General features: G+C 38.2%; 1 protein-coding gene across 5 annotated transcripts in view; it reads left to right on the top strand.

Moving 5' to 3' along the window:
- The window catches only part of MGAT4A (alpha-1,3-mannosyl-glycoprotein 4-beta-N-acetylglucosaminyltransferase A), a 119,515-nt gene that overhangs the window by 46,472 nt on the left and 45,712 nt on the right, over nt 1-27,331 (top strand). For 3 of the 5 annotated variants that reach the window (XM_035271686.3, XM_078348744.1, XM_054244550.2), the window contains exons 2-4: nt 1,823-1,990; nt 4,761-4,901; nt 16,943-17,076. In XM_035271686.3, the coding sequence (XP_035127577.3) occupies nt 1,823-1,990; nt 4,761-4,901; nt 16,943-17,076 (443 nt within the window). The remainder of the gene's footprint in view (nt 1-1,822; nt 1,991-4,760; nt 4,902-16,942; nt 17,077-27,331) is intronic. The other 2 variants (XM_078348745.1, XM_054244554.2) reach the window with 1 other exon arrangement.

The following is a 27,331-nucleotide window of genomic DNA, read 5'->3' as shown; positions in this document are numbered from 1 at the left end:
GTTGCGGTGAGCCGGGATCCTGCCATTGCACTCCAGCCTGGGTAACAAGAGCAAAACTCCGTCTCAAAAAAACCCAAAAAACAAAAAACAAACATTTTGTGGGTGTGGTGGCACACATCTGTAATCCCAGCTACTCCAGAGGCTGAGGCTGGAGAATCTTCTGAACCTGGGAGGTGGAGGTTGCAGCAGTGAGCTGAGATCTTGCCACTGCACTCAAGCCTGGGTGACAGAGTGAGACTCTGTCTCAAAAAATTTGTTTAGGTGTCAAAATAGTAGCTTTAGATTATTTAGCTTGCTACAGAAGTTGGAATCACTGTTGCAGTTTATCTTAATTTAATGAGGTTGCGGACATTGTGCATAACATTCCTGCAGCCTCCACTGCTATTCAGTACCTCTGAGCCAAGTACATGAATAGCCTCTTCTCTTCCACCATCTCTTAAGTGTTGATGTCTAGTTCTGTTCTTAGGGCCTCTTCTACTGTGTACTTTGTCTCTGTTCTGTCTCGTTTCTCCTCATTGTTTCAATGCCTACATTTATCCTCATCAAAGCCCACTTTTATTTCCTAGACCAGGTCTTTTTGATCTGTGATTCTCTCAAATTATTAAAATGAATGACTTGTTTTTTTAGATGGAGTCTCACTCTGTCACCAGGCTGGAGTGCAGTGGCGTGATCTCGGCTCACTGCAGTCTCTGCCTCCTGGGTTCAAGTGATTCTCCTGCCTTAGCCTCTGGAGTAGCTGGGATTACAGGAGCTCACCACGCCTGGCTAATTTTGTGTTTTTAGTAGAGACAGGGTATCTCCATGTTGGTCAGGCTGGTCTCGAACTCCCAACCTCAAGTGATCCGCCCGCCTTGGCCTCCCAAAGTGCTGGAATTACAGGCGTGAGCCACCTTGCTCAGCCTATGAATGACTTTTAACTAGGGCCATTGTACTTCTGCCTCACTGGATTTTTATTTCATTGTTTTTTGAGAGAAGGTCTTAATCTGTTGCCCAGGCTGGGGTATAGTCATGTGATCATAGCTCACTGTGGCCTCCAACACTTGGGCTCAAGCAATCGTCCCACCTCAGCCTCCTGAGTAGCTGAGACTAAAGGCGCACACCACCATGCCTAGCTAATTTTTTACTTTTTATTTTGTAGAAATGGAGTCTTGCTGTGTTGCGTAGGCTGGTCTTGAACTCCTGGGTTCAAGCTATACTCCAGTATTCCACCTTGGCCTCCTAGAGTACTGGGATCACAGGTGTGAGCCACCACGCCTGCCACTCACTGGATTTTCAGAGATCAGAAATTTGACCAAAGTCTGGCCTAGGGAAATCTTTGAGGACTAGGAAGTACAGAGGAAAATTTTGGTCTATGGAAATTAATGATTATGCTATAAAATGTTATATTCATTTTATTATTATACATATTACCATCAGTTTCTGTTTATTCTCTCTGATTGATATGAATACGGTCTTTATAGTTGTTTGTGCCCTTTGACAAATCATGTTAGTATGATGCTTTAAAGTGTTTATTCTAAAACCTTTTATCATTTCATCCATCTTTAATTATATGAAGTGCTGGAGTGATTTGTAAAAATCCAGCTCACATTTTTACAAATAAGAGCATAATAATAATAAGCATTAAAAGCATTCTTACAAATAATAAGAGCATATCAGCTTCGTTATATAACAAGTCCTTTTAATCTTCAGTTCTCTATTAATGAATAAATATTTTCTTCTGAAAAACTCAAATTTAAACATTGTAATTTTACAGTTCTGTTTAGATTATGTTGTTTGTTCTGTTTTAAGACATATACTGTAACTGTTTTGGTTTTGCTTCTAGAAAAACTGATTGCTTATCAACGAGAATTTCTTGCTTTGAAAGAACGTCTTCGAATAGCTGAACATAGAATCTCACAGCGCTCTTCTGAATTAAATACCATTGTGCAACAGTTCAGGCGTGTAGGAGCAGAAACAAATGGAAGTAAGGATGCACTGAATAAGTTTTCAGGTACAAACAGTATTTTTTATATTAGAAAAAGATTATATTTTCAAAAAGGCATGTGGAATATTTTCTTGAAAGACATGTATCTGCTGTTACCCTTTTCAGCATCTGTTACGCTCTCAGAGAGAAAAATCACCACACAAAACTTTCTCTTCTAGTAAATTATAAAAAAATTTTATTACCTGCTAAGTTTGATTTTTAAGAGAGTCATATTAACTTAAATTGGTTGGGCGCAGTGGCTCATGCCTGTAATCCCAGCACTTTGGGAGGCCAAGGTAGGCGGATTATTTGAGGTCAGAAGTTCAAGACCAGCTTGGCCAACATGGTGAAACCCCATCCCTACTAAAAATATAAAACTTAGCTGGGTGTGGTGGCTTATGCCTATAGTCCAAGCTGCTCAGTAGACTGAGGCAGGAGAATCACTTGAACCCGGGAGGCAGAGGTTGCAGTAAGCTGAGATGGTGCCACTGCATTCTAGCCTGACTGACAGAGGGAGACTCTGTCTCCAAAAAGAAAAAAAAGTTAAATTGCAGTGGAATAAATTTTGTTGGCTGTAGCGTAGAATGTGCATCTTTTGAAAACATTCAGTTGAGATTAAAATTTAACTTTTTGTGGATACATGTTTCTGTGGTGACTTATGTGTGGACTTCAGATGGACTCTGGATCAATCTTTGAGCTATTTGAAGCAATTAGTGCTCTTAAACCTGATTTATAATAAATAATACACATAGTTTCCTAGTGGATACTTTAAGAATATCTGGCCTGTTTCCTCTTTTATCCTGGTCAGAGTAAGATGATGCAAATGTTCTTCTCTCTTTCTGTTCTCTTCTATTTTTGATAACTGAGTGCCTCCAAATTTGCATAATCTTTCTAGATTAGCATACTTTCTCATTTAGCTTCACCTGCTCTAAAAACACATGCATTCCTCTCATCTCCAGATTCACTGCCTCACCTTATTTATAAAGATGCATGCTCCTTCTCCTGCTGATAAACTTTGCATTATATCACCCTGATGTTGAAACCCATTGACTGGTGTAGATAAAAAAATAAATCACCCATAAGCCTGATGCAAAGTGATTTCTACTAACATTTTTTGTTTTCTTCTAGTATTTTTTTCCATGAATAGTTTTCTTCAAAATTGTTATAGTGTATTATGGCCTGATTTTTACTCTTGACTAAGAGCATTTTAAAACTACATCATTAAATAGTCTTCAAAATCCTGTTTTGAGTGGCTGGGAATATGCCAGCTAATTATATACCATATTAAACATTTTTTCTGCAGTTATTCAAATGGGTTGTTTTTCCCCCTAGTTTATAACTCTGATGAACCTATTTGTATAGAAATCAGTCATATTTCTGGTAGCCTTTAAGTTATTTTCATTAGATTATGACTTTCTTAGAAACAGGATCTGTGTTTTGATGACTATTGATTGATTTTTGAACACATGGTATACTTGCTGAAATAAAATAGATAATCATCGAATATTTGTTGAATACGTAGAAGGTAAATTCTTAAAAGGGAAATTACCAAGTAATAGGACAGAAATGTTTTAGGGTTTTTGATGCTGCTTTGAATAGCTGGAACATTTATCTTGTTATCACCAATATTTAATATTATTATTTAATCTGCTAATTTCATAGGTGGAAATTGATAGATATATTAAAATTTGTAATTGTTTCTTTATTCATGATATTAAACGTTAATTTACATATGACAATCATTTGCATTTCTTTTGTAAATTTTTTATTTCTTCTCATATTTTTAATGAACTTGAGGTCACAAATTCCTACTTCTAACTTCCTTGTTTCTAGGGTTAAATTCTAATTTAATGAAATTTTAAAACAATATCATTTATACTACCAAGATTTTATTTCATATCATTAAACGCTTCACTGGTTCCTCTAATAAAAACAGAAACATCCTATGTGTAAAATGGAGTGAAAAAAAATGAAAGTATTTGAAAGTTGTGATCTGTACTGGACATTCTCAACTTGTGCTGTTTAAATTATTTTACTTGAAGTTTTCAGAAAAAAAAAAAAAAAAAGCTTCATGTGAAATTTTGGTAAAATGTAATGTATAAAGAAAGTGAATGGTCGGCATGGTGTCTCATGCCTGTAATCCCAGCACTTTGGGAGGCCAAGATAGGAGGATTGCTTAAGCCAGGAATTTGAGACCAGCCTGGGCAACATGGTGAGACCCCCGTCTCTACAATTTTTAAAAAAAATTAGTCGACGTGGTAGCATGTTTCTGCAGTCCCAGCTACCCAGGAGGCTGAGGTGGGGAGGATCTCTTGAGCCTGGTAGGTCAAGGTGACAGTGAACTGTGATTGTGCCAGTAGACACCAGATTGGGCTACAGAGCAAGACCCTGTCTCAAAAAAAGAAAAGGAAAAGAAGGAAAGTGAAAGTGATTGATGGTCAGTATACTTACTATTATTTATTACATTTTCATAAGTGGATAGCATATTTAGAGTCTATTTGGCAAACTTGGGTTCTAACACATTATCGAGGTGAGTCCTTAGCACCCCTCCTTCTTACGGTATTCTGGTTGGCCGTTTTGGCTTCATTCAGCCAGTTTCATCAACTTCATGATCTGTGAGACTTTGGTTGTGAAAGTGTCCTTTTCATCTTAAATGGAGATCTCTTTTACCAAAGCATGAAACTAGGAAAGAAAATTCTTTAGTACTAGTTGTCATTAATTTTTACTGCTGTTTTTTATAAAATTAGCAACTTCTGTAAGGTAATTCTTATGTGTTAATTATACTTGTATGTTTCAGATAATACCCTAAAGCTGTTAAAGGAGTTAACAAGCAAAAAATCTCTTAAAGTGCCAAGTATTTATTATCATTTGCCTCATTTGTTGAAAAATGAAAGAAGTCTTCAACCTGCTGTACAGATTGGCAATGGAAGAACAGGAGGTATGTTTAATTTTTTTTTAATTGCAGTTGTACTACTGCTGTTAATTGTGTTTTAGATGATTATGTTGACCATCAGAAGTCTGGCAGGTCAAAAAATAAAAGTTCTTTCTTCATCTGTGCACATCTGTTTGGGTCTTATTCTAAACTCCGTGTTGAAAGGAGTTGGACATTTTCCTTCTTAGACCAAAGTAATATTGCTGAAAGGGATCATGTGAAATCTAGTTCAGGCCCCATCCCAGAGAGACAAATGTTGTCACCTTTGTCATTTTTCTGTTTTAGAAATTTGGAAAGTAGAGAGATGAATTTTTTTCCTTCTATCTTATTTCAAAATTAACAGCTCTTTTGGTCATGCTCTTTTGCCATAAAGGTTTGTCTTATGTCTTCCCCACTTTTTCATACAGAGGTATAATTAGACAGTAACTTTTATGCAGTAGTAGAAATACTTTGATTTGCTTTTTTCCTAATTTATCCAAAAGGTAGTATATAGCTTATTTTCTCCTCTTGTCAGAGCAAAGAGAACTTCTTCAATTTTCCTCATAGAAACTATTTACCTTTTTTTGAGACAGAGTTTTGCGCTGTTGCCTCAGCTGGTGTGCAGTGGCTCGATCTCAGCTTGCTGCAACCACCGCCTCCCAGTTCAAGCAATTCTCCTTCGTCAGCCTACTGACTAGCTGGGATTACAGGCATGCACCACCACACCCAGCTCATTTTTTGTATTTTTAGTAGAGACAAGGTTTCACTATGTTGGCCAGGCTGATCTAGAACTCCTGACCTCGTGATCCACCCGCCTTGGCCTCCCAATGTGCTGAGATTACAGATGTGAGCCACCACACCCGGCCACCACTTTTTTTTTTTTTTAAGCAATGAAAGCACAGATTTATTGAAACCAAAGTACACTCCACGGAGTGGGAGCAGGCTTCAGCAAGTGACTGAAGAGCCATTTACCACTCATAATTTTATTCTCTTTTGTCTTTGTTAATCTGTTCTTTGTAGATTTTAAAATGCAGAGGGCAGAATATTATTTTCTTCTTCTATAAGTTTTTAACAAGCGATGAAATTATTACTTCATGGATCTCTAAATTCATTTTTGGGTTAGTGTGTTTTTGAAAAGCTGAGTCTACTTTTGATTCAATAGGATTCTTAAGTATTTGGATGTCTTTTTTGGGGAGATCACATCTTCTCATTGATTTATAAATGTAAGCTTTTACATTCATCTTGTTTTAGTTCTGCTGTCTTTCTATTTCATTAATCGTGAAATGATACACTACCTTCCTTCTTAAGGAGGTGGAAACTCTTAAAATATCGTATTAAGACAAACTCCTTCTTTCCTTTCTTTAAAGATTCAAAAAATGTTTATTGAAGCCAGGCATTCTGCAGGTGCCAAGTGTACAGAGACTAACAAGTTGTGTGCAGTCCTCTGTTTTTTCTTTTTAGAATGTCGATTGTCAGTTATTCTTGACGCTGATCATATCCCTCCCTTTAATAATCACTATTTGGGTAAGATATCTTAAGTAATCATGGGTTTGTTTGTTTAGACTATTTCTTCATTCATAAGAATATCAAATGAAAAGAAATTAGAAGTATTTTTAAAGTCATTTAAAAATTCCGAGGTCTTTAATAGTTTCTTATTTTATAAATGTGACATTATTTTCCTTTTGAAGATACGTTATCCCATTTGTTTACCTGACTTTATCCATTATAAATATAAAATCTTGGTCAGCTAAATGTCCAATGGTTAATATTCTTATAAAGCTGCCACTATTTTTGAAAGGTAAGAAAAACAGATACCTTGGTAGAAAAAAATGGATGGGCAAATAACCCATATTTATGTTAAAAAATTTTCTCCCAAACTCCTTAGGGAATGGCTCCTAATATTTTCAGTTACAGAACTCTTTGGATGTTCTAGGAAAGCTGTCAGTCTCTACTTTGAAAAATGCCCATAGAAAATATAATTTTGTTTATGGGATATAATTTCTGGGATTTTATGGAACCCCAGAACTTATCTAGGGCTTCATATTCAGAAATTCTGTTTCTTAGATAAAGAAAAGCTGCTTCTTGGTAAAAATTCTATTTTCCACTGGCAGGCCGATTAATTAGGGAACAGCACTTAGAACAGCTAAGCCATCGTAAGGCTGAAGAGGAAGGACAGTGCTGCAGGTGGCTGCTGACCCCAGGGGAGCAGCTTGGATTCTTACACTCCGAACAGAAAACTGCTGTCTCATCCCCCAGCACCACATCTGTATCCTCCCACCACATTTGCCAAGGCAAGCTGTGGCAAACAGACCCAGCGACTACAAACGGGTACAAGGTTGACTTCAGCAATGAGGCATTATAATATTTAAGAAAATCAATACCACAAATGACTTAATACTACTAAAGAAAATTGAGTTTGCAGAACAAAAGAATGAATATGATTTAAAAATAAAACATCAACATATTTTAAAAATAAGGGAAGACAACTCACCTATAACATAATAACTGACCATTATCAATGGATCTCTTAGAAATCTTTGTGCTTATGACTTCAGCGATTTATTTAAAAATTCCATATCGAGGGACTGATAATGGAATTTTAGCTAGACATAGCTAATGCTCAAATTAGTGAGCAGAAAGACCAAGCAGTGTATTTCTTCCAGAATGCAGCATAAATGCATAAAGAATGAAGTAGACAAAAGTTTTAATGTCCATCTGGTGGTAATTTCAGGAGTGAACAATGAGAGTGAAAAGTGGGAATTACCAGCTTACAGAAGTAAATTAATTTGAGTTGAAGAAACATTCAGGTCTTCAGATTAAAGGGCCCATTTTGGGCAGAACAAGATGGCTGAGAAAAGTCTCTCACTGGGTTATCTACCAAAATGGCACTACTGCTTGCTAGAGGACAGCAGATAATTGGAGTATTTACTGCAATAAAAGTCCATGAGCAGTTGCTATGGACTAGGTACCTTGCCAGATACTTCAGAACACAAAGTTAGATATGGTTCCGAGTCTTGTAGAGCTTCAGCACAGTAAAGAAGACACGTGTTAGTCAAACAGGTGTATAATTACAACTATAATTACCAATATAAAGGATGTTTTGAGAATGTGTGAAAGGGACTTTTGGCCTAATTAGGGAGTTTAAGGACCTCTGAAAAAGTACGTTTGGCCTGAGGCTGGTAGAATCTGTCATTTACTGGTGAAGATGGGTGTGTTAGTTTCCTATTGCTGTTATAACAAATTGCCACAAACTCACTGTGTTTAAAACAAAACAGATTTCTCATCTTAGTTTGGGAAGACAAAAGTTCTAAAACCAGGGTGTTAAGAGGGGTGTGTTCCTTCTGCAATCTCTAGGGGAGGATCCTTTTTTGTTTTTGCCTTTTCCACGTTCCTTTGTGGCCTCTTCCTTCATCTTCAAAGTATACTGTCTTCAAATTTCTCTAACTATAACCCTCTAGCTTCTGTTGTTCCATCTTTTTCTCTCACTCTGACCTTCCCTCCTTCCTCTCATAAAGACCCTTGTGATTATATTGGGCCCAGTAGGTAATCCAGAATAATTGCCCCATCTCAAGAACCTTAACCACATCCACAAAGTCCCTTTTTGCGACGTAAGGTAGCATATTCACAGGTTCCAGGAATTAGGGCATGGACATCTTTGGGACACCATTATTCTCTCCATCACAATGGGAAAAAAAAGAATATTCCAGAATATTGAAAGAGCACCACAAAAATCCTGTGATGGAAGGGAGTGTGGAATGTTCTAGAAAATGAAAAAAGTCACTATAGTTGAAGTGTAGAATGAGGAGGTATGTGGAACAAGATGAGGCTATACATACAAGTTGAGGCCAGACCATGTAGGGCCTCCTAGACCACTTATGGGATTTTGGTTTCTATCCTAAGAGCAGTAGGCAGCCATTGAAGGGTTTTCAACAGGACTTATTAAGAATGACTTGATAAGATTTAAATTTTACAGAGATTACATTTGCTGCAATGGGAAAAATGATTGAGAATGTCGGAAGAAGAATAGATATGAAAAACCAGATAGGCTGTTTCAGTGATCTACTGGAGAGAGGGTCAACTTGGATGAGGTAGCAGTGGTAGTAGTAGAGATGGGAAGAAGAAGATGGATCTAGAGTTGTTTGGAATATATGGGAATGTTTCAGGAAGGACATAATCATGGCCTGGATTTGTGGATTGAGGTAGAGGAATGGTCAGAAGTGAACCCAGGATTTCTGAATTGAGTGACTGGATGCATGGTGGGCCATTCAGTGAGATAGGGGACAGTAGACACTGTTTTGCATCATTGATTTGCAAGAGAAGTTTATAAATTAAATTTAGATATGATAATTTGGAGGTGATTTTGAGATATCACAGTGGAAATGTCAGGTAGACAGTTGGATATTTAGATCTGGGACTCAAAGGAGAGATCTGAGTAAGATTTAATTTTGTGAGTCATTGTTTGGGAGTAAGTGGTTGAAGACAGAAATGTATGAGATCTCCTAGGGCCTAGGACTGAGACTTGGTTTTCCAACAGTTAATTTCCAGGGAAAGAGAAAGATGAATGCAAGGAAGACAGAGACAGAGGAAGGGCAACTAGGCAGTAGAAGGAAAAAATATATTGTCATGGGATATGAGGAAAGAAATGAGGCATAAATGATTAAACTCAAGCAATAAGGAAGCTTGATAGGCTAAAAATATTTGGCTAGCAGTGAACATTTTAAAAGGGGCATAATTTAGTTATAACTGAAGGTAGACTGAGTTACTGAAGATTGAGAATGCCAAGACTTTTCCTAAATTTTTTTTTTTTTACTTTAAAGTAAATACAAACTAGAATTTCAAAATTTCCCAGGAAAGTGGAAGAAAACTGAAATAATAACAGTTGATAGCTTTGTCAAATTACAAATACCATGAGGTAGGGGCCTTACCCATCTCATGGCTGTATTTCAGATTGTCTAGTACATAATAGATGTATTATATATGTACAATTAGTACTTTAATTGGAAATACTAGGTTGTTAATCACCAGAACTCTTGCATTCTTTTCTTGCACTCAGAATTAAAACAAAATTAGTGATCCCAGTACTTAGTCCAACCCTTTGGCTTTTTGGTCCATCTTGCTCCTCCCTAAAAGGATGATATGACCGTATTCTTCACTTTGCTGACATATTTCTTCTGAACTCTAGTAGAATACTTATATTTTCTGGATTGTAAATGGTAGAAGAACCAATGTTCTTCTATCAGATAGGACAGGCTGGGTTATGTTGCGGTAACTAACAACCCCAGAGTCTCAGTGATTGAGATAACAAAGGTTTATTTATTTTTTTTCCCATAGTACATGTCCATCAAGGTTGACCAGTCATGCAGGGATCCAGGCTGACAGAGCAGTTGCCATCTTGAACGTTTCTGGCTGCTCTGCCAAAGAGAATAGACAATCTCAGGATTTCACACTGTAGTTATTGGTGCTCAGCCCACAGATTACACATCCTGATGACTCATGAGCTATTAATAATCATATCCCCTTTGCCCCATGGCCCTCAACTATAAGAGGACTAAGAAGTGCAACACCCACCATGGGCTCAGAAGGCCAAGGAAACTGCCCTTTTTGGTGGTAGTTTTGTGAATTACCATAAGCATGGTTACTTTAATTTTGTAAGTTTGGCTGAAATTAGAAGTTTCATTTTTAGTGCTTTTGAAGTCTTACAATACCTTGGTTTAAGCTAAATAATTTAAATTTTAACTCTAAAATAGTATATTAGGGAAAAAGTGGCTTATTCTCTAAACATGCTGTATTAGTCTGTGATGCTGATAAAGACGTACCCAAGACTGGGCAATTTACAAAAGAAAGAAGTTTAATTGAACTTACAGTTTGGCTGGGGAAGCCTCACAATCATGGCAGAAGGCAAGGAGGAGCAAGTCACATCTTTCGTGGATGGCAACAAGGAAAGAAGAGAGCAAGCGCATGCAAGGGAACTCCTCTTTTTAAAACCATCAGATCTCGTGAAGCTTATTCACTGTCATGAGAACAGCACAGGAAAGACTTGCCCACCATGATTCAGTTGCCTCCCATTGTGTCCCTCCCATAACACATAGGAATTTAAGATGAGATTTGGGTGGGGACACAACCAAACCATATCATTCTGCCCTGGCCTCTTCCAAATCTCACATCCTCACATTTCAAAATCATGCCTTCTCAACAGTCCCCCAGAGTCTTAACTTATTTCAGCATTAACTCAAAAGTCCACAGTCCAACATCCATTTGAGACAAGGCAAGTCTCTTCCACCTGCCTGTGAAATCAAAAGCAAGTTAGACACTTCCTAGATACAGTGGGGCTACAGGCATTGGGTAAATACAGCCATTCCAAATGGAAAAAATTGGCCAAAACAAAGGGACTACAGATCCCACGCAAATCTGAAATCCAGTGGGGCAGTCAAATCTTAAAGTTCCGAAATGATCACCTTTGACTCGACGTCTCACATCCAGTTCACACTGATGCAAGAGGTGGGTTCCGATGGTCTTGGGCAGCTCCTCGCCTGTGGCTTTGCAGGGTACAGCCTCCTTCCTGGCTGCTTTCATGGGCTGATGTTGAGTATCTGTGGCTTTTCCAGGCACATGGTGAAAATCATTGGTGGATCTACCATTCTGGGGTCTGGAGGCCTGCTTCTCACAGCTCCACTAGGTGTTACCCCAATAGGGACTCTGTGTGGGGGCTCTGATCCTACATGTCCTTTCTTCACTGCCCTAGCAGAGGTTTTCCATAAGAGCACTGCTCCTGCAGCAAACCTCTATCTGGGCATTTAGGCATATCCATACATCCTCTAAATTCTAGGTGCAAGTTCCCAAATCTCAGTTCTTGACTTCTGTGCACCTGCAGGCTCAACACCACGTGGAAACTGCCAAGGCTTGGGGCTTGCACCCTCTGAAGCCATGGCCTGAGCTGTACCTTGGCCCCTTTTAGTCAAGGCTGGAGTGCTGGGACACAAGTCACCAAGTCCCTAGATTGCACACAGCAGAGGAACCCTCAGCCCAGCAAAGGAAACCTTTTCCTCCTAAACCTCTGGGCCTGTTAAGGTGGAGGGAGGGGGCAGCTGCCACAAGGTCTTTGACATGCCCTGGTGACATTTTTCCCATTGTCTTGGTGGTTACCATTCACCTCCTCATTACTTACACAAATTTCTTCAGCTGGCTTGAATTTCACCTCGGAAAATGGGATTTTCTTTTCTATCACATTGTCAGGCTGCAAATTTCCCCAACTTTTATGCTCTTTCAGTTTTAAAACTGAATGCCTTTTACAACACCCAAGTCACCTCTTGAATGATTTGCTGCTTAGAAATTTCTTCCGCCAGATACCATAAATCATCTCTCCCAAGATCAAAGTTCCACAAATCTCTAGGGCAGGGGCAAAATGCCACTAGTCTCTGCTAAAATGTAGCAAGAGTTACCTTTACTCCAGTTCCCAATAAGTTGCTCATCTCCATCTGAGACCACCTCAGCCTGGATTTCATTGTCCATATCACTATCAGCATTTTGGTCAAGGACATTCAGCAAGTCTCTAGGGAGTTCCAAACTTTCCCATATTTTCCTGTCTTCTGAGCCCTCCAAACTGTTCCAACCTCTGCCTGTTACCCAGTTCCAAATTCACTTCCATATTTCAGGTATCTTTTCAGCAGCACCCCACTCTTCTGGTACCAGTTTAGTCCACTTTACCAACATTAGTCCATTTTCATGCTGTTCATAAAGATATACCCGAGACTGGGCAATTTACAAAAGAAAAAGATTTCATTGAACTTAGAGTTCCATGTGGCCGGGGAGGCCTCACAATCATGGCAGAAGGCAAGGAGGAGCAAGTCACATCTTAGGTGGATGGCTGCAGGCAAAGAGAGAGCAAGCTTGTGCAGGGGGACTGCTGTTCTTAAAACCATCAGATCTCATGAGACGTACTCACTGTCATGAGAACAGCATGGGAAAGACTTGCCCTCATGATTCAGTTAACTCCCACCTGGTCCCTCCCACAACACGTGGGAATTCAATATGAGATATGGGTGGGGACACAACCAGAACCTACCATGTACCATCTAAACGTCAACAAACCAAAACAGAAACCAAAAAAACCCAAAGAGTAGAGTAGGGATAAGAGAATTTGCATTGTGACTTTATTCCATTTTCGTTTGCACACTCTGGATCACCATGGGCTTTGCTTTCATAAGTGAAGTCTTTGTACTCCATATGAGTTAGCATTTCCTAGAAGGCTCCACATCCTAGTTGTTATACTAGGATGTAATTTTTTTTTTTTTAGATGGTCTTGCTCTGTTGCCCAGGTTGGAGTACACCGGCGTGATCATAGCTTACTACAGCCTCTACCTCCCAGGCTCAAGTGATCCTCCAACCTCAGCCTCCCAAGTAGCTAGGACTATAGGCATGTGCCACCATGCCTGGCTAAGTTTTTTATTTTGTGTAGAGACAGGGTCTTGCCACGTTGCTCAGGCTGGTCTCGAACTCCTGGGCTCAAGCAATCCTCCTGCCTGAGCCTCCTGAAGTGCTGGGATTAAAGGCGTCAACCCCCACACCCAGCCTTAAATTCTGAGGTAGATCATTCTATGGAATTTTGCTTCCATTGTAACTCATCCTGTCTTTTGGCATCTCAGAGTAACACGATCAGAACAGAAATCTGGATCAGGGGCCTTCTCCTCAAGTGTGTTGTGCTGAGTGAAAGTTGCCCCATCGACTTACTCAAGTCATCCTTCATTCCCCATCTTCCCTCGTCTGCCAGCTGAAGCCCCATTGGTGAGGGTCTCCATCCACTCATCTCCATCTCTTCAAACACTCTACAGGAACATTCAAACCACCATCTTTTCCTTTAGTTAGTGCAGTAACTTCCTGACTGATCTCCCAAAGTGTTTTACTCTTCGTAAAATTTGGTAATCCCTTAAAATTACAAATTGGATAATGTCACTCCCCTGATTACAACCTTACAATGGCTTTCTCTTGCACTCAGCATTAAATAAACTTTGTTATATGCAATGTGACCCCTGACTGATTTTCTCAATCTGGGCTTATTCTGCTTTCAATCCAGCCTGTTCTTGGTATTTCTTGACTATGTCAAAATCATTGTCTTCAGGGCCTTGCTGCTTCCTCTTCTGCTATATTCTTCATCAGCTCTTTCTCATGGTTTCCACTAAGCTGATATCAGAGGGGTCTTCCATGATCACACAACCTATAGAGGTACCCCCTCCCCTTTCATCACTCTGATAGTACTAACTTATACATATCTTGTAAGACATAGATGTTTTAAATCTTTCTCCCCCTTCTAGAATGTGCATTCCATGAGGACAGGGACCTTATCTATGTTATTTACCATGGTATGCCTAACGCCTGGAACAGTGCCTTGCATTTAGTAGGTGTTCAGTAAATAAGTGCAGAACAAACAGAGCAAATACCTTTTTGAGTGCGTGACAACTCTTCATACCTAAAATGGAAGAACGGGATGTGGAATGAGACCTTGAGGCAGTCCCTTAAACCTTTTGCACCTTAGTACCTTTTTTTTTTTTTTTAATTTAAGATGGAGTCTTGCTCTGGAGTACAGTGGTGCAATCTCGGCTCACTGCAATCTCTGCCTCCCAGGTTTGAGCAATTCACCTGCCTCAGCCTCCTGAGTAGCCAGGACTACAGGCACTCACCATCATGCCTGACTAATTTTTTGTATTTTAGTAGAGACAGAGATTCACCATGTTGGCCAGGATGGTCTTGAGCTCCTGACCTCGTGATCCACCCACCTTGGTCTCCCACAGTGCTGGGATTACAAGTATGAGCCACCACACCCGGCCCACCTTAGTATTCTTACCTCAAGAATCATGGTGGTAGACCAGATGATCCATGGTCTTTATGCTTCCTCTTGGCATTAGAATTCTATGAATTATAAGTATTTTTTTAGTATCTCCAAAAAATAGTTGCATGAATAAGACTAAATGGTTAACATTTTCAAAGTACATCTCTACTGTTATATAACACTTAGCATACTAAAACTTTAAGGCATAATTTTTAAAAACTTACTTTGAAATACCTCTATAATGCAATTTAAGTGTTCCTAAAAATCACTGTGGTATGAAAATGGTGCAAAAAAAAAAATGAGAGCAAGGAGATTAGGATCACAACACTCAAAAACTTTGTCAGTTACACATAAAAAGGAAAAAAAACCTAATAATAATGGTGGCAATGTTTTCACAGGTTAAATGATTTAAGAAATACACATGGCACTCTACCTTGAAAAAGGCCTGAGATTTGCTTGTTAAAGTGGGCTACTGAACGGTTGCAGCTTGTAAGTTATTGTGAAGGGCTGTGAGATAGACTATTTGAAATCTGATGGAAGGTTGCCACACCCGAAGTGGATGGGTATGATTGATAGTTGTGGTGAACTAAAAAAGCTGGTAGGTATTTTGAGGTGTGTGCACTTTGTATGCAGTATTTCTACACAGTTCGGTTCAATTTTCTGAACTCGATTGAGCTGGGTACAGTTTTCTGTTGTTCACCTGGTGTTTCAGAGGAGAATGTAAGCTAATGTAGAAATTCACGTGATATGCCCTGATTTTTTTCCTAACATGTTGATCATGAAGAAATAAATTTGCATTGAAAACAAGCACTATAGAAACATTGTAATTTTAGACTTTAAAAATGTTGCACAGGCTGGGCGCGGTGGCTCAAGCCTGTAATCCCAGCACTTTGGGAGGCCGAGGCAGGTGGATCACGAGGTAAACAGATTGAGATCATCCTGGTCAACATGGTGAAACCCGTCTCTACTAAAAATACAAAAAAAAATAGCTGGGCACGGTGGCGCGTGCCTGTAATCCCAGCTACTCAGGAGGCTGAGGCAGGAGAATTGCCTGAACCCAGGAGGCGCCGAGATCGCGCCATCGCACTCCAGCCTGGGTAACAAGAGCGAAACTCCGTCTAAAAAAAAAAAAAAAAAAAAAAAAAAAAGTTGCACAAATAGTACACAAAGTTTTCTTTCCTTCCTTTTTGTTTTTGTTTTTTTTTCAGGTGGAGTCTTGCTTTGTCACCCAGGCTGGAGTGCAGGGGCACAATCTGAGCTCACTGCAACCTCTGCCTCCTAGGCAATTCTTATGCCTCAGCCTCCCAAGTAGCTGGGATTACAGGTGCCCGCCACCACACCCAGATAAGTTTTGTATTTTTAGTAGAGGCGGGGTTTTGCCATGTTGGTCAGGCTGGTCTGAAACTCCTGAGCTCAAGCAGTCCACCAACCTCTGCCTCCAAAAGTGCTGAGATTACAGGCATGAGCCACTGTGCCCGGCCACAGAGTTTTCATGATTCCTTTACTCAGTGTCTTTCTACGTGTTTACTTTCTACATGATCATAGTACAGTGATCAAAACCAGGAAGTTAATGTTGAAGCTACACTGTTATCTAACCTTTGCTCTTATTTGGATTTTTTCGTGTGTTTCATTGTTACTATTTTTCCGCTTCCAGAATCCAACTCAAGATCTCATATTTCACTTAATTGTCATGGTGTCTTAGTCTTTTCCAACTAGGAACAGTTCATTACTCTGTCTTTTATGAACTTTGCACTTTAAAGAGTACTGATATTTTGTCGAGTATTGACCTAGTTTGTATTTGTCTGATGTTTCTTTACGGTTAAGTTGAGGTTATCTTTTTTTGGCAAGAACAACCACAGAATTGATGTTATGGTCTTCTCCGCACATCATATGCATTAAGACGATAGATAAGACATTAATTTTTAAGATATGTTTAGTGTTTTTAAGTTTTAGTTATATAATACAATTTGCTGTTTATACTTTACAGCCATTCATTTTTAGTGTGAGGTGTAATGTCTTTTATTTTTATCATTTTTTTAATATGATTAAGCCATGTGAAAATGAATTACAGTATATAGGTATGCCCTTGTGTTCTTCATTTTTCTTTCTGAAACCTAATGCATTTTGATTTATCAATTATTCCTACCAATTTGAGAGGGTATAATACTTTGGAAATAGAAGCATTTTTTTGTATTGTCCTTGTAAATTTAAAAAATATAATTATTATATCATTTTTTTTTTTCAGTTTCAATAGTCATGGGCATTCCCACAGTGAAGAGAGAAGTTAAATCTTACCTCATAGAAACTCTTCATTCCCTTATTGATAATCTATATCCTGAAGAGAAGTTGGACTGTGTTATAGTAGTCTTCATAGGAGAGGTAATTATTTTATTGTTGTTATGTTTTTACTGTATATAATCTATAAGAATTGAAATCATAATTGAATATTTGAATATGCTTTTATAAGCACTTTTTAAAAATGTGATGAGTAAAGATTAGGTAATATATTCTATCTGATAGTTTAATGTAAATCTAACTTATGTTATGTTTGCCTTCATTTCTCTCCTGAAATTACAAACCAGGAATAGTAATCTTTGTTGTCAATAGGTTGATATACACATAGATCTTTAAGAACATGTTTCCATTTCTAGCTCTAAGACCTAAGTTTGGAGATTTGCACTGATGATCTTTGGGAGTCCTTAAACCTGAAAAAGGTTTAGCCTCAGCTTAGGTTTTATCATCCTTTTACTCTCTCCATCCTTTCTGTGTACTACTAAGAAATCATGTGAATGAAAAATACCATACTTCTTATATTTTAGTCTCCTCAAAAGATTTAGAGAAAGAATAAATCTTGAGCAAGTTCTTTTTAAATCATGAGGAATAAGACCCTTGAGTAAATATTTTCTTAATTATTGTATAGAATTTCAGAATGGGAAAGGATTTAGGACATAGTCTAGTTCTGGCCCACTAATTCCTAACTTTTTAAGAGTTCCCCATGTCTTTTTAAATGAAAATGGTCTTGATAATTTCCTTAATAGAGAAGTAAACACATGCATACTGTTCAAAGCAATTACATAAATGTATAATGAAAAATAACCTGTTACTCCTCTATGCAAATATAGCTATTTCAAAATACGTGTTAAGGATTTTTTTCTGTGGCTTGTACAGATATGTATGAATGGGATCATTCTATACATATATTACCCTGTTTATTCACATTGTTTCAGCAGTTTGCCCAGGTGCATTCTAAATACCTTACTTAAAAACTGTAGGATTGGAATTTGAGATTCTATAAGGAAATAACAAATTCATCATGTTGGAAGAGCACATATTGTTCGTCTTCAAAAAATTGAGTTTCTAGAGTTACTGGGTTCATGGAGTATATAGTATACAGTATGAAAACAATGTTGGTTTCTTTTATTCAGTGTTATTAGTTTATTATTGTACACATTCTAGTTTGTGCTTCACAGGAAGAGTGCCTGAGGCCTTTACTATGCCTTCTTTAAATTCTTTGATTTAAGCTGGTTCAACAGGGCTAGTTAGTTAGCTGGCCTAGGGTCAGAAATAGGAATACAAGAATTGAATAACCAGAGAGTATTAATTAAATTGCTGTGACATTTTTGGTGTTTATTTTTATTTTCTGTTGTATATTTCATTTATATGAAAAAACATTATTTCTTTTGTGTTTTAATTAATTTTTTGATAGATAATATAAGCACATGGTTTTAAAAACCTCCCATGTGTGTTGTATACATGGAAGGAACAATACTGTGCTTTAGACACTCAGTTTACCGAGATGACTTGATAGTGTACCCATTCAAAAACATGTAGTGGCCCTAATTCTGTACAGATGGTATAAGGTTAATGTTTCATATTAGAGCATAAACAACTATTTAGACTTCCTTCCGATTTTGATAAAATATTTTCCTGGAAAATTATCCTTTTTTAATCCAAGTTTTAAACTTTGCTGTAGGCAGAGGTGAGAAATGTAGGCTCCTATTATTTTTGTGATTCTTTCCTCCAATTGCTTTGTGTACATGTGTATATTTGTGACTGGCTAGTTAATGGATCTGTTTTTATTTTTATATTCTAAAAACCTTCTTGGGTTTATTTATTATTTCCTTTTTTGTTTGTTTTCTGATTCATCGATGTCTGCTTTTAATGTTATTAACTTTTTCTTCCTTTTTGGTTCCATTTTCTACTTTTCAAATATATTCACCCAAATGCTAACTTGATTGATTTTCATTATTTACTTTTTAGATATAAGAATTAGTATGCATTTTGCTGCCTGGAGGCAACTGATTTAAGAGTTTTTTTTTCTTTTAAATTAATGGGGAAATGTTTGGTCATAATTTTTCAACTGGTGTGTGTGTGTTTGTATGTGCACGTTTATATATGTTTACACACACATATACATACAGTTTTTGTTCTGCTGAATTTCTCCCTATTGTCTTATTATTTTTGCTGGTTCCTTTTTTATGAATCATCACTGGAGATGAAGCTTTCCCTAGGTTGCTGGTTTACAAGAGGATGAGGGGACAGAGTAGTGTTCCAGACAATGACTCTACCTTTCCTTCTGCCACACATTTGGGCCATTTCTTGCAAATACTGCTAGCCTCTGCAGATCTTCATGTTAGAACTAAACTGCATCCCTTTGGAGTTGGAGAATTTTGGCTATTAATACCTTAAAGTTTTCAGTTTTTCCATCAGGTTCTCATTGATAATTGTATATGATTTCCAGGAGAAAAAGTGGGAAGGAAGTACTGTTAGTGCTATGTTACCACCCAAACTCTGTATAAATAGCTGAGTCTGTTGTAGTTAGATAGCTTAGTGTGCTTTCAGCCAAGGTTTAGTTACCTGAATGTTTTTGAACTTCTTTCTTTTTTTTTTTTTTAATTTTTTATTGGATTATAGGTTTTGGGGTACATGAGCAGAGCATGCAAGACAGTTGCGTAGGTACACACATGGCAGTGTGCTTTCTTTTCTAGTTTTTGAACTTCTTTCTATCCCAAAGCATCTGAAGAGTACAACAGCTATAGAAACAGTACAAACTCTTTTAGTTGCCTGTTAATCATATTTTTAAATAAAGACAAATGTGTACATTTCAAGTATTCTTTTACTTACTGAACAAGTGTCCATTGAAGTACCAAAATGAGGAAGGTACTGGAAGAGACTGAAAATCTTCAAAGGCCAGACATGGTGGCTCACGCCTATAATGCCAATGAGGTGGGAGGCTGAGGCAGGAGGATCACTTCAGGCCAAGAGTTTTAGACCAGCCTGGGCAACAGAGCAAGATTCTATTTCTAAAAAAAGTTTTTAAAAATTATCCGGGCCGGGCACAGTGGCTCACACCTATAATCCCAGCACTTTGGGAGGCCGAGGCAGGTGGATCACGAGGTCAAGAGATCAAGACCATCCTGGTCAACAAGGTGAAACCCCGTCTCTACTAAAAATACAAAAAATTAGCTGGGCATGGTGGTGCGTGCCTGTAAATCCCAGCTACTCGGGAAGCTGAGGCAGGAGAATTGTTTGAACCCAGGAGATGGAGGTTGCGATGAGCCGATATCATGCCATTGCACTCCAGTCTGGGTAACAACAGCGAAACTCCGTCTCAAAAAAAAAAAAATTATCCCGGCATTGTGGTACACACCTGTAGTCCCAGCTGCTCAGGTAGTTGAGGTAGAAGGATCACTTCAGCTCAGGAGTTCAAGGCTTCAGTGAGATGTGATTAAGCTGCTGCACTCCAGCTGGGTGACAGAGACCTTATCTCAAAAAAAAAAAAAACTTTAAAAATCCATTAGTTAATAAATGTTGACCCAAAATTGAAGTCTAGCAATACACAAGAATATTAATTTTTATGCCATTAGCTTTATTTTTTTGCTTTTTGAAAAAAATTATTAGTTATACATGTACATGGCTGAAGTGTCCAGTAGTTCTACAAAGTTTGTTAAAATAGTCTCTTGTTTTCTTTCTCCCACCCATTCCCCAGCCCCTATTTTCTTTGCTTTCTCTTCCCTATTTCCCCCTCTTCTGAGACCTTTTAGGTTTCTTAGCTCTAGCTGGCTAGCTGGCAAGTAAAGTAGAAAAAACCTCTCTGTGACTTTCTCTATATTTTCCTGTGTTCTATTTTATTAGTTTTCACTCTAATATTACTAACTTTTTACTGCTGCTTTTACTTTGGCTTACTCTTCTTTTTCTAGATTTTTAAGGTGATTGGGTAGATTATTGGTTGGAAGGCTTTCTTCTTTTCTAATATAGTCAATTTAAAGCTCTAACTTTCCCTCTAAGCACCACTTTAGCTGCATCCCATAAATTTTGATATGTCATGCTTTTATTTTCATTCAGATCAAAAGACTTTCTGATCCTCTTATAATCTCTTCTTTGACCCATGGGTTATTTAGAAAAGTGTTTAAAAATTTTTTATCCATTTGAAGATTTCCAAAATGTCCTTCTTTTGTTGATTTGTAATTTACTTCACAAAGAACACATACTTTGCATATTTCAGTCCTTTAAAACTTATCAGTACTTGTTTACGATCTAGTATATGGTCTTTCCTGGACAGTGTTCCATGTGTTCTTAAAAAGAGTGGATTCTGGCCGGGCGCAGTGGCTCACGCCTGTAATCCCAGCACTTTGGGAGGCCGAGGTAGGCGGATCACGAGGTCAGGACTTGAGATCAGCCTCGCCAATATGGTGAAATCCCATCTCTACTAAAAATACAAAAATTAACCAGGCATGGTGGTGTGCACTTTTAGTTCCAGCTACTTAGGAGGCTGAGGCAGAAGAATAGCTTGAATCCAGGAGGTGGAGGTTGCAGTGAGCTGAGGTTGCACCACTGCACTCCAGCCTAGGTGACAGTATGAGACTCTGTCTCAAAAAAAAAAAGGTATGAATTCTGTTGTTATTCAGTAAAGTGTCCTCCTCCCTCCCTCCCTCCCTCCCTCCCTCCCTCCCTCCCTCCCTTCCTTCTGCAATCATCTATCTAATCTATCATCTATCTGTCTAATCTATCTGTCTATCTAATCTATTTATTTTTTAGAGATGGAATCTTTCTCTGCCACCCAGGCTAGATTACAGTGTTGTGATCATAGCTCACTGTAAACCTAACTCCTGGGCTCAAGTGATTCTCCCACCTTGACCTCCCAAAACACTGAAATTACAGGCATGAGCCACCATGCCTGACCCTGGTAATTTTTTTTTTTTTTTTAATTTTTGTCTCACTATGTTGCAGTGGCTGGTCTTGAACTGCTGGGCTCAAGCAATCTTCCTGCCTTATCCTCCTGAGTAGCTAGGAGTGTCTTTCTATAGATACATATTAGATCAAGTTGGTTGATAGTGTTGTTCAAGTCTTCTATATACTTGCTGATTATTTGTCTAGTTTTTAATCTGTCTAGCTTCTATTCTTGATTTTATAAATGCTAGATTACTGTATTGGTTTATTGGTAGTATTTTGGCCCATAATTTTTAAGCAGCTAGATTTAAAAATGTTTATTTTTACATTGGTTATAAATCATACAAACTGGCTGGGCATGGTAGCTCATGCCCATAATCTCAGTACTTTGGGAGGCTGAAGTGGGAGGATCGCTTAACCCCAGGAGCTTGGAATCAACCTGGGCAACATAGCAAGGACCCCATCTGTACAAAAAATAAAAATGTAGCCAGGCATGGTGGTGCACACCCATGGTTTCAGCTACTTGGGAGGCTGAGGTGGGAGGATCACTTGAGCCCAGGAATTATAGGCTGCGGTGAACTATGATCACACACACCATTGCACTTTAACCTGGACAACAGAGCAAGACTATCTTAAAAAAAAAATCATACAAACTACTATAGGAAAGAAATCATATGTGTTTGTATATATAATATTCCATAAAGTTTGCTTGTGATTGAGTAAATATTTATAAGCAAGTAAGTTGCTTGTAATTCCGTATGTATTTTTACAAGCCTCTGCCCATTGAAACTTATTTGAAAAGGACAAGAAAGAAAATCCCCAAATATGTAATATGTTAGGTGGATACTAGATGATAATGAGTGCTGAAGAAAATAAATCAGTAAATAAGAAAAGAAGCTTGCAGGGCCAGGCGCGGTGGCTCATGCCTGTAATCCCAACACTTTGGGAAGGCGAGGTAGGCGGATCACAAGGTCAGGAGTTCAAGACCAGCCTGACCAACATGGTGAAACCCAGTCTCTACTAAAAATACAAAAAATTAGCTGGGCATGGTGATGCACACCTGTAATCTCAGTTACTCAGGAGGCTGAGGCAGGAGAATTGCTTGAACCCAGGAGGTAGAGGTTGCAGTGAGCGTTGCAAGATCACACACCACTGCACTCCAGCTTGGGTGACAGAGTGAGACTCCATCTCAAAAAACAAACAAACAAACGGAAAGAGGCTTGGGGGGTTGCCCAGGGAAGGTTGGCAGGACATTTGGGCAAAAGCCTGAGGGATGTAAGAGTTGGACAATCCAAGCAGAAGAACTATATGTGCAGAGACCCTGTGGCAAGAGCATTGGTTGACACATTTTGCCAAACAGCAAGGAGAGGCCTGTATGGCTTGAGCAGAGAAGGTGAGGGGCTCAGTAGCAGGAGGCAGTCAGAGAAGGGTGGGTTTGGTCAGATCATGTAGGGTGCTACAGGCCATTGCAAGAATTGGCTTTTACTCTAAGTCACTGGGGCTGGCAGACTTTTTTCAAAGGACCCCTAGTAAATATTTTAGGCTTTGGGAGTCGTACAGTCACTGTTGGAACTCTTTGTCTCTGCCATTTTAACCTGAAAACAGACATAATATATAAATGAGTGGGGTCATGTTTCAATAAAGTTGTACTTTAGGATAACAGGCAGTAGATCTGTTTTGCCAAACCTGGCCCTAATTTAAATGGAAAGCCAATTGAAAGTTTTGAACAGAGAAGACACTTGACCTGTTTTTTTTTTTTTTTAAGTATGTTAAAAGCCTTTTTATTCTGAAATAATTTTAGATTTACAGAAAGTTGCAAAAATTATAGAGGGTATTTTCTTCACTCAGCCTGTTCTAATGTTGACAATTTATGTAGTCATATTAGAGTTTTCAAAACCAGGAAATAAACACTCAACTATAGACTTTATTTGAGTTTCACATTTTTCTGCCTGGGTTCGCCTTTCTGTTCCAGTGTGCACCGTGGATTACCATGTCGGAGTTAGCGGTTCTCATGCCTTAGCTTCTTCCTGTCCGTGACAGGTCCTCAGTATGTTTTTGTCTTTCATGAACTTAGACAGTTTTGATGAGTACTGGTCCGTTATTTTGTAAAATGTCTCAGTTTTGGTTTATCTGATATTTTCTTATGATTATATTTTGGCTCTGCATTTTTGGCAAGAATTATATGGCTTACCTTTTTAAAAAGGATCCTGCTGTCTGCTTTGGTAAGTCAAAAGAAAGGAGAATACTTAGAAAGCTGTTGCCATAATCGAGGTGAGGCTTGGACTGGGAGAATGTTCATGGAGGTGGTCAGAGATGGGTAAATTATGAACATATTTTGAACTAAATGGGTTCTAATAAAAATGAGAACCATTGCTGTAGCATCAATATACTCTTAAGGACAAAGCCCCAATTGATGAACCTAAAATAGCCCTTTTAGTGTTTTCTGTTTATTTTTGTATGTTTGAATAGAAATATGTATCAGATTTAGGCTTAAATGTCAAATCCTCAGAGAGATTTTCTCTGAATATAAGGTTTAAATAGGTTATCTCTGTTACTGCATTGTTTTTATTACACATTACTCAGTTATGTATGCACATACATATGTGTTCATATTTTTGTTTGTTTATGAACTGCTTCTCTCACCAGTTTTGAGTTTTACAAGGCAGAGATCTGTTGGGGTCTGGCACATCTGCCGGGGGGCTACCGACCTGCGAGAGTCCCCGAGACCACCAACATAGATGTCTCGTTCAACCTGAGGGAGAGAGTGCGCAGAAGTGAAAGAAAAAAGGAAAGCGGAGTCTGGAGGTCTGCGTAACTTATGGTCAAAACGCAGCAAGTTTATTCTTGTGGGTTACAGCTTTTATACCTTTTTTCTTGTTACATTTACTTTATCTCAGCAAAAAAAGGGGTAAACAGAAAGGAAATAGAAACTCCATAAAAATAGTTATCAGGGGCTTGTGATAACGGCTCACAAAGCAGTTTAAGGGGGCTTGTGATAATAGTTTACAAAGCAGTTTATGTTTTTCAAAGATACACAGTGCAAGCAAACAATGGTGCCCTTAAGGTGGCTTGTTAATTCTGTTTTCCATCAGGAGGTAGAACAAAGGCTTAGCTCCAGGGAAAATATGGGCAGGGGTCTCTGCCCCTCTCAGGCATCTCAATTGTAGCAAATTTATTGCTTACACAGAGACTGATGGGGACATGAAAGCAGACAGCACAATGTCCTCATAAACCGCAGACCTTTGCTTTGTATTCTGTTTTTGCCTCAGTGACTCAGCCCGTGACCTTTGTCTCAGCTCGACAGCCCTCGAGAGAGGGGAGTGCAGATAGGTCCAGCAGCCAAGATGGGGCGAGTCACGCTAACTGTCTCAAGCCCTTGGCACGAATGCTGCAGAGATCTTTATTTACCAACCTATACTCAGAGCTTGATAATATGGATACAGTGGATCCATATATGTACCTAGTATGGACACAATGTATATATCCATCCATTTCTTTTCTCCACATTCTTCCTAATATGGGTTATCTTTTGCCTTTTTGACAATTAGCCATTCTGACCGATATGATGACATCTGATTGTGGTTTTAATTTGCATTTCCTTAATGATTAGCGGTGTTGAGCATTTTTCATATATCTGTTGGCCATTTGTATATCCTCTTTTGGGAAATGCCTATTCAGGTCCCTTGCCTGTTTTTTTCAATGTTTTTTTTTCCTCCTCTTGACCTGTTGGAATTTCTTACAAATTTTGGGTATTAACTTCTTATCAGATGTACAGCATACAAATATTTTCTCCTAACCCATAGTTTATAGAGACACTATTAACACTGTTATTTCCTTTGCATGCAGAAGAGTTCTAGTTTGATGTGATCCTATTTGTCTGTTTTTGTTCTTGTTGCCTAAGTCTTTGGGGTCATATCCAAAAAACCATTGCCCAGGCCAGCGTCGTGTAGTTTTCCCCCTATGTTTTCTTCTGGTGGTTTTAGACTCTTCTTTTGTTCTTAATCCATTTTGAGTTGATTTGTATATTTGGTGTGAGTTGAAGCTCCACTTTCATTCTTCTGTATGGATATAGAGTTTTCTCAACACCGTTTGCTAAATAAATTTTTTTCATTGAGTATTCTTGGCACCTTTGCTGAAGATCAATTGACCATACATGCATGGGTTCATTTCTAGGCTCTGTATTCGGTTCCATTGGTCAGTGCGTCTATATAAAAATGTGGGAGAGGAGGGAGTACTTCCAAACTCTTCTTAATGAGGCCAGAGCTACCTCAGAATTTTGATAGGGATTACATTGAATCTGTAGATCACTTCGGGTAATATGGACATTTAAATCATATTAATTCTTCCAATTCATGAACACAGAATGTCTTTCCATTTATTTGTGTGTTCTGCAAATTATTTCAGCAACATTTTATAATTTTCAGTGTCTGGTTCTTTCAATTCCTTTGTTAAAGTTTTTCCTAAGTATTTTTTGGTACCTATTGTAAATGGGATTGTTCTCTTGATTTCTTTTTCAGATTTCTTTGATTTTTGGAACTGGTCTTACTCAACTTTTTATTCCTGTTTCCTTAGGTGGACAAATCACTGTCCCTCATTAAATGCTTATCAAATTGAATTTCAGGTTGTTATACACAGTGAAGTTCATAAAACCATGATTGTTCATATTCTCCAAAATTATAGCTTGTTGAGCAGTTAAATACTCATTGGTCAAATTTGTGAATGATAACTTATTTAAAAAGAAATCACTAATATTTGGGCTTCTATTGAGGAGCTACAGAGAGTTTTGAGCTATAGTCCAATTGTATCTCCATAGTTTAAGAGTTTAAATGGTATAGTCTCATGAAACTATCTTATTCATGAGTCGTTAGACTTAACAGCAAAAATCAGAATTACTTTCAATTACAGAAATTAAAATACATTTTCAGAAAGCCTGTTATAAGAACTTTTTCTAATTTGATGGTTTTGTAACTTCCAGGATTAAGGTATACCTTTTTTGTTTGTTTTTCTCAAGTATTAAGTGTTTTGACAGTCTTTATAACATAGATCACATTTTATACATAATTGAGTCTTTTAACAATTGAGCGTTGTAATATCTTATCATTGTATTTAAAATTGATAGGTAGGTGTATTAGTCCGTTTTCATGCTGCTGACAAAGATATACCCAAGACTGGGTAATTTATAAAGAAAAAGAGTTTAATGGACTCACAATTCCACATGGCTGGGAAGGCCTTACAATCATGGTGGAAGATGAAAGGCATGTCTTACATGGCAGCAGACGAGAAAGAAAATGAGAATCAAGCAAAAGGGGAAACCCATAATAAAACCACCAGATCTTATGCGACTTACTCACTATCACATGAATAGTATGGGGGAACTGCCCCCCATGATTCAGTTATCTCCCCAGGGTCCCTCCCAGTACACATTGGAATTATGGGAGCTACAATTCAAGATGAGATTGGGTGG

Source organism: Callithrix jacchus, chromosome 14 (assembly GCF_049354715.1).
Source record: "Callithrix jacchus isolate 240 chromosome 14, calJac240_pri, whole genome shotgun sequence".
Classification (NCBI taxonomy): Eukaryota; Metazoa; Chordata; class Mammalia; order Primates; family Cebidae; genus Callithrix; species Callithrix jacchus.
The sequence above is the reverse complement of the archived record's forward strand: the minus strand, read 5'-3'. Positions and strand labels throughout refer to the sequence as shown.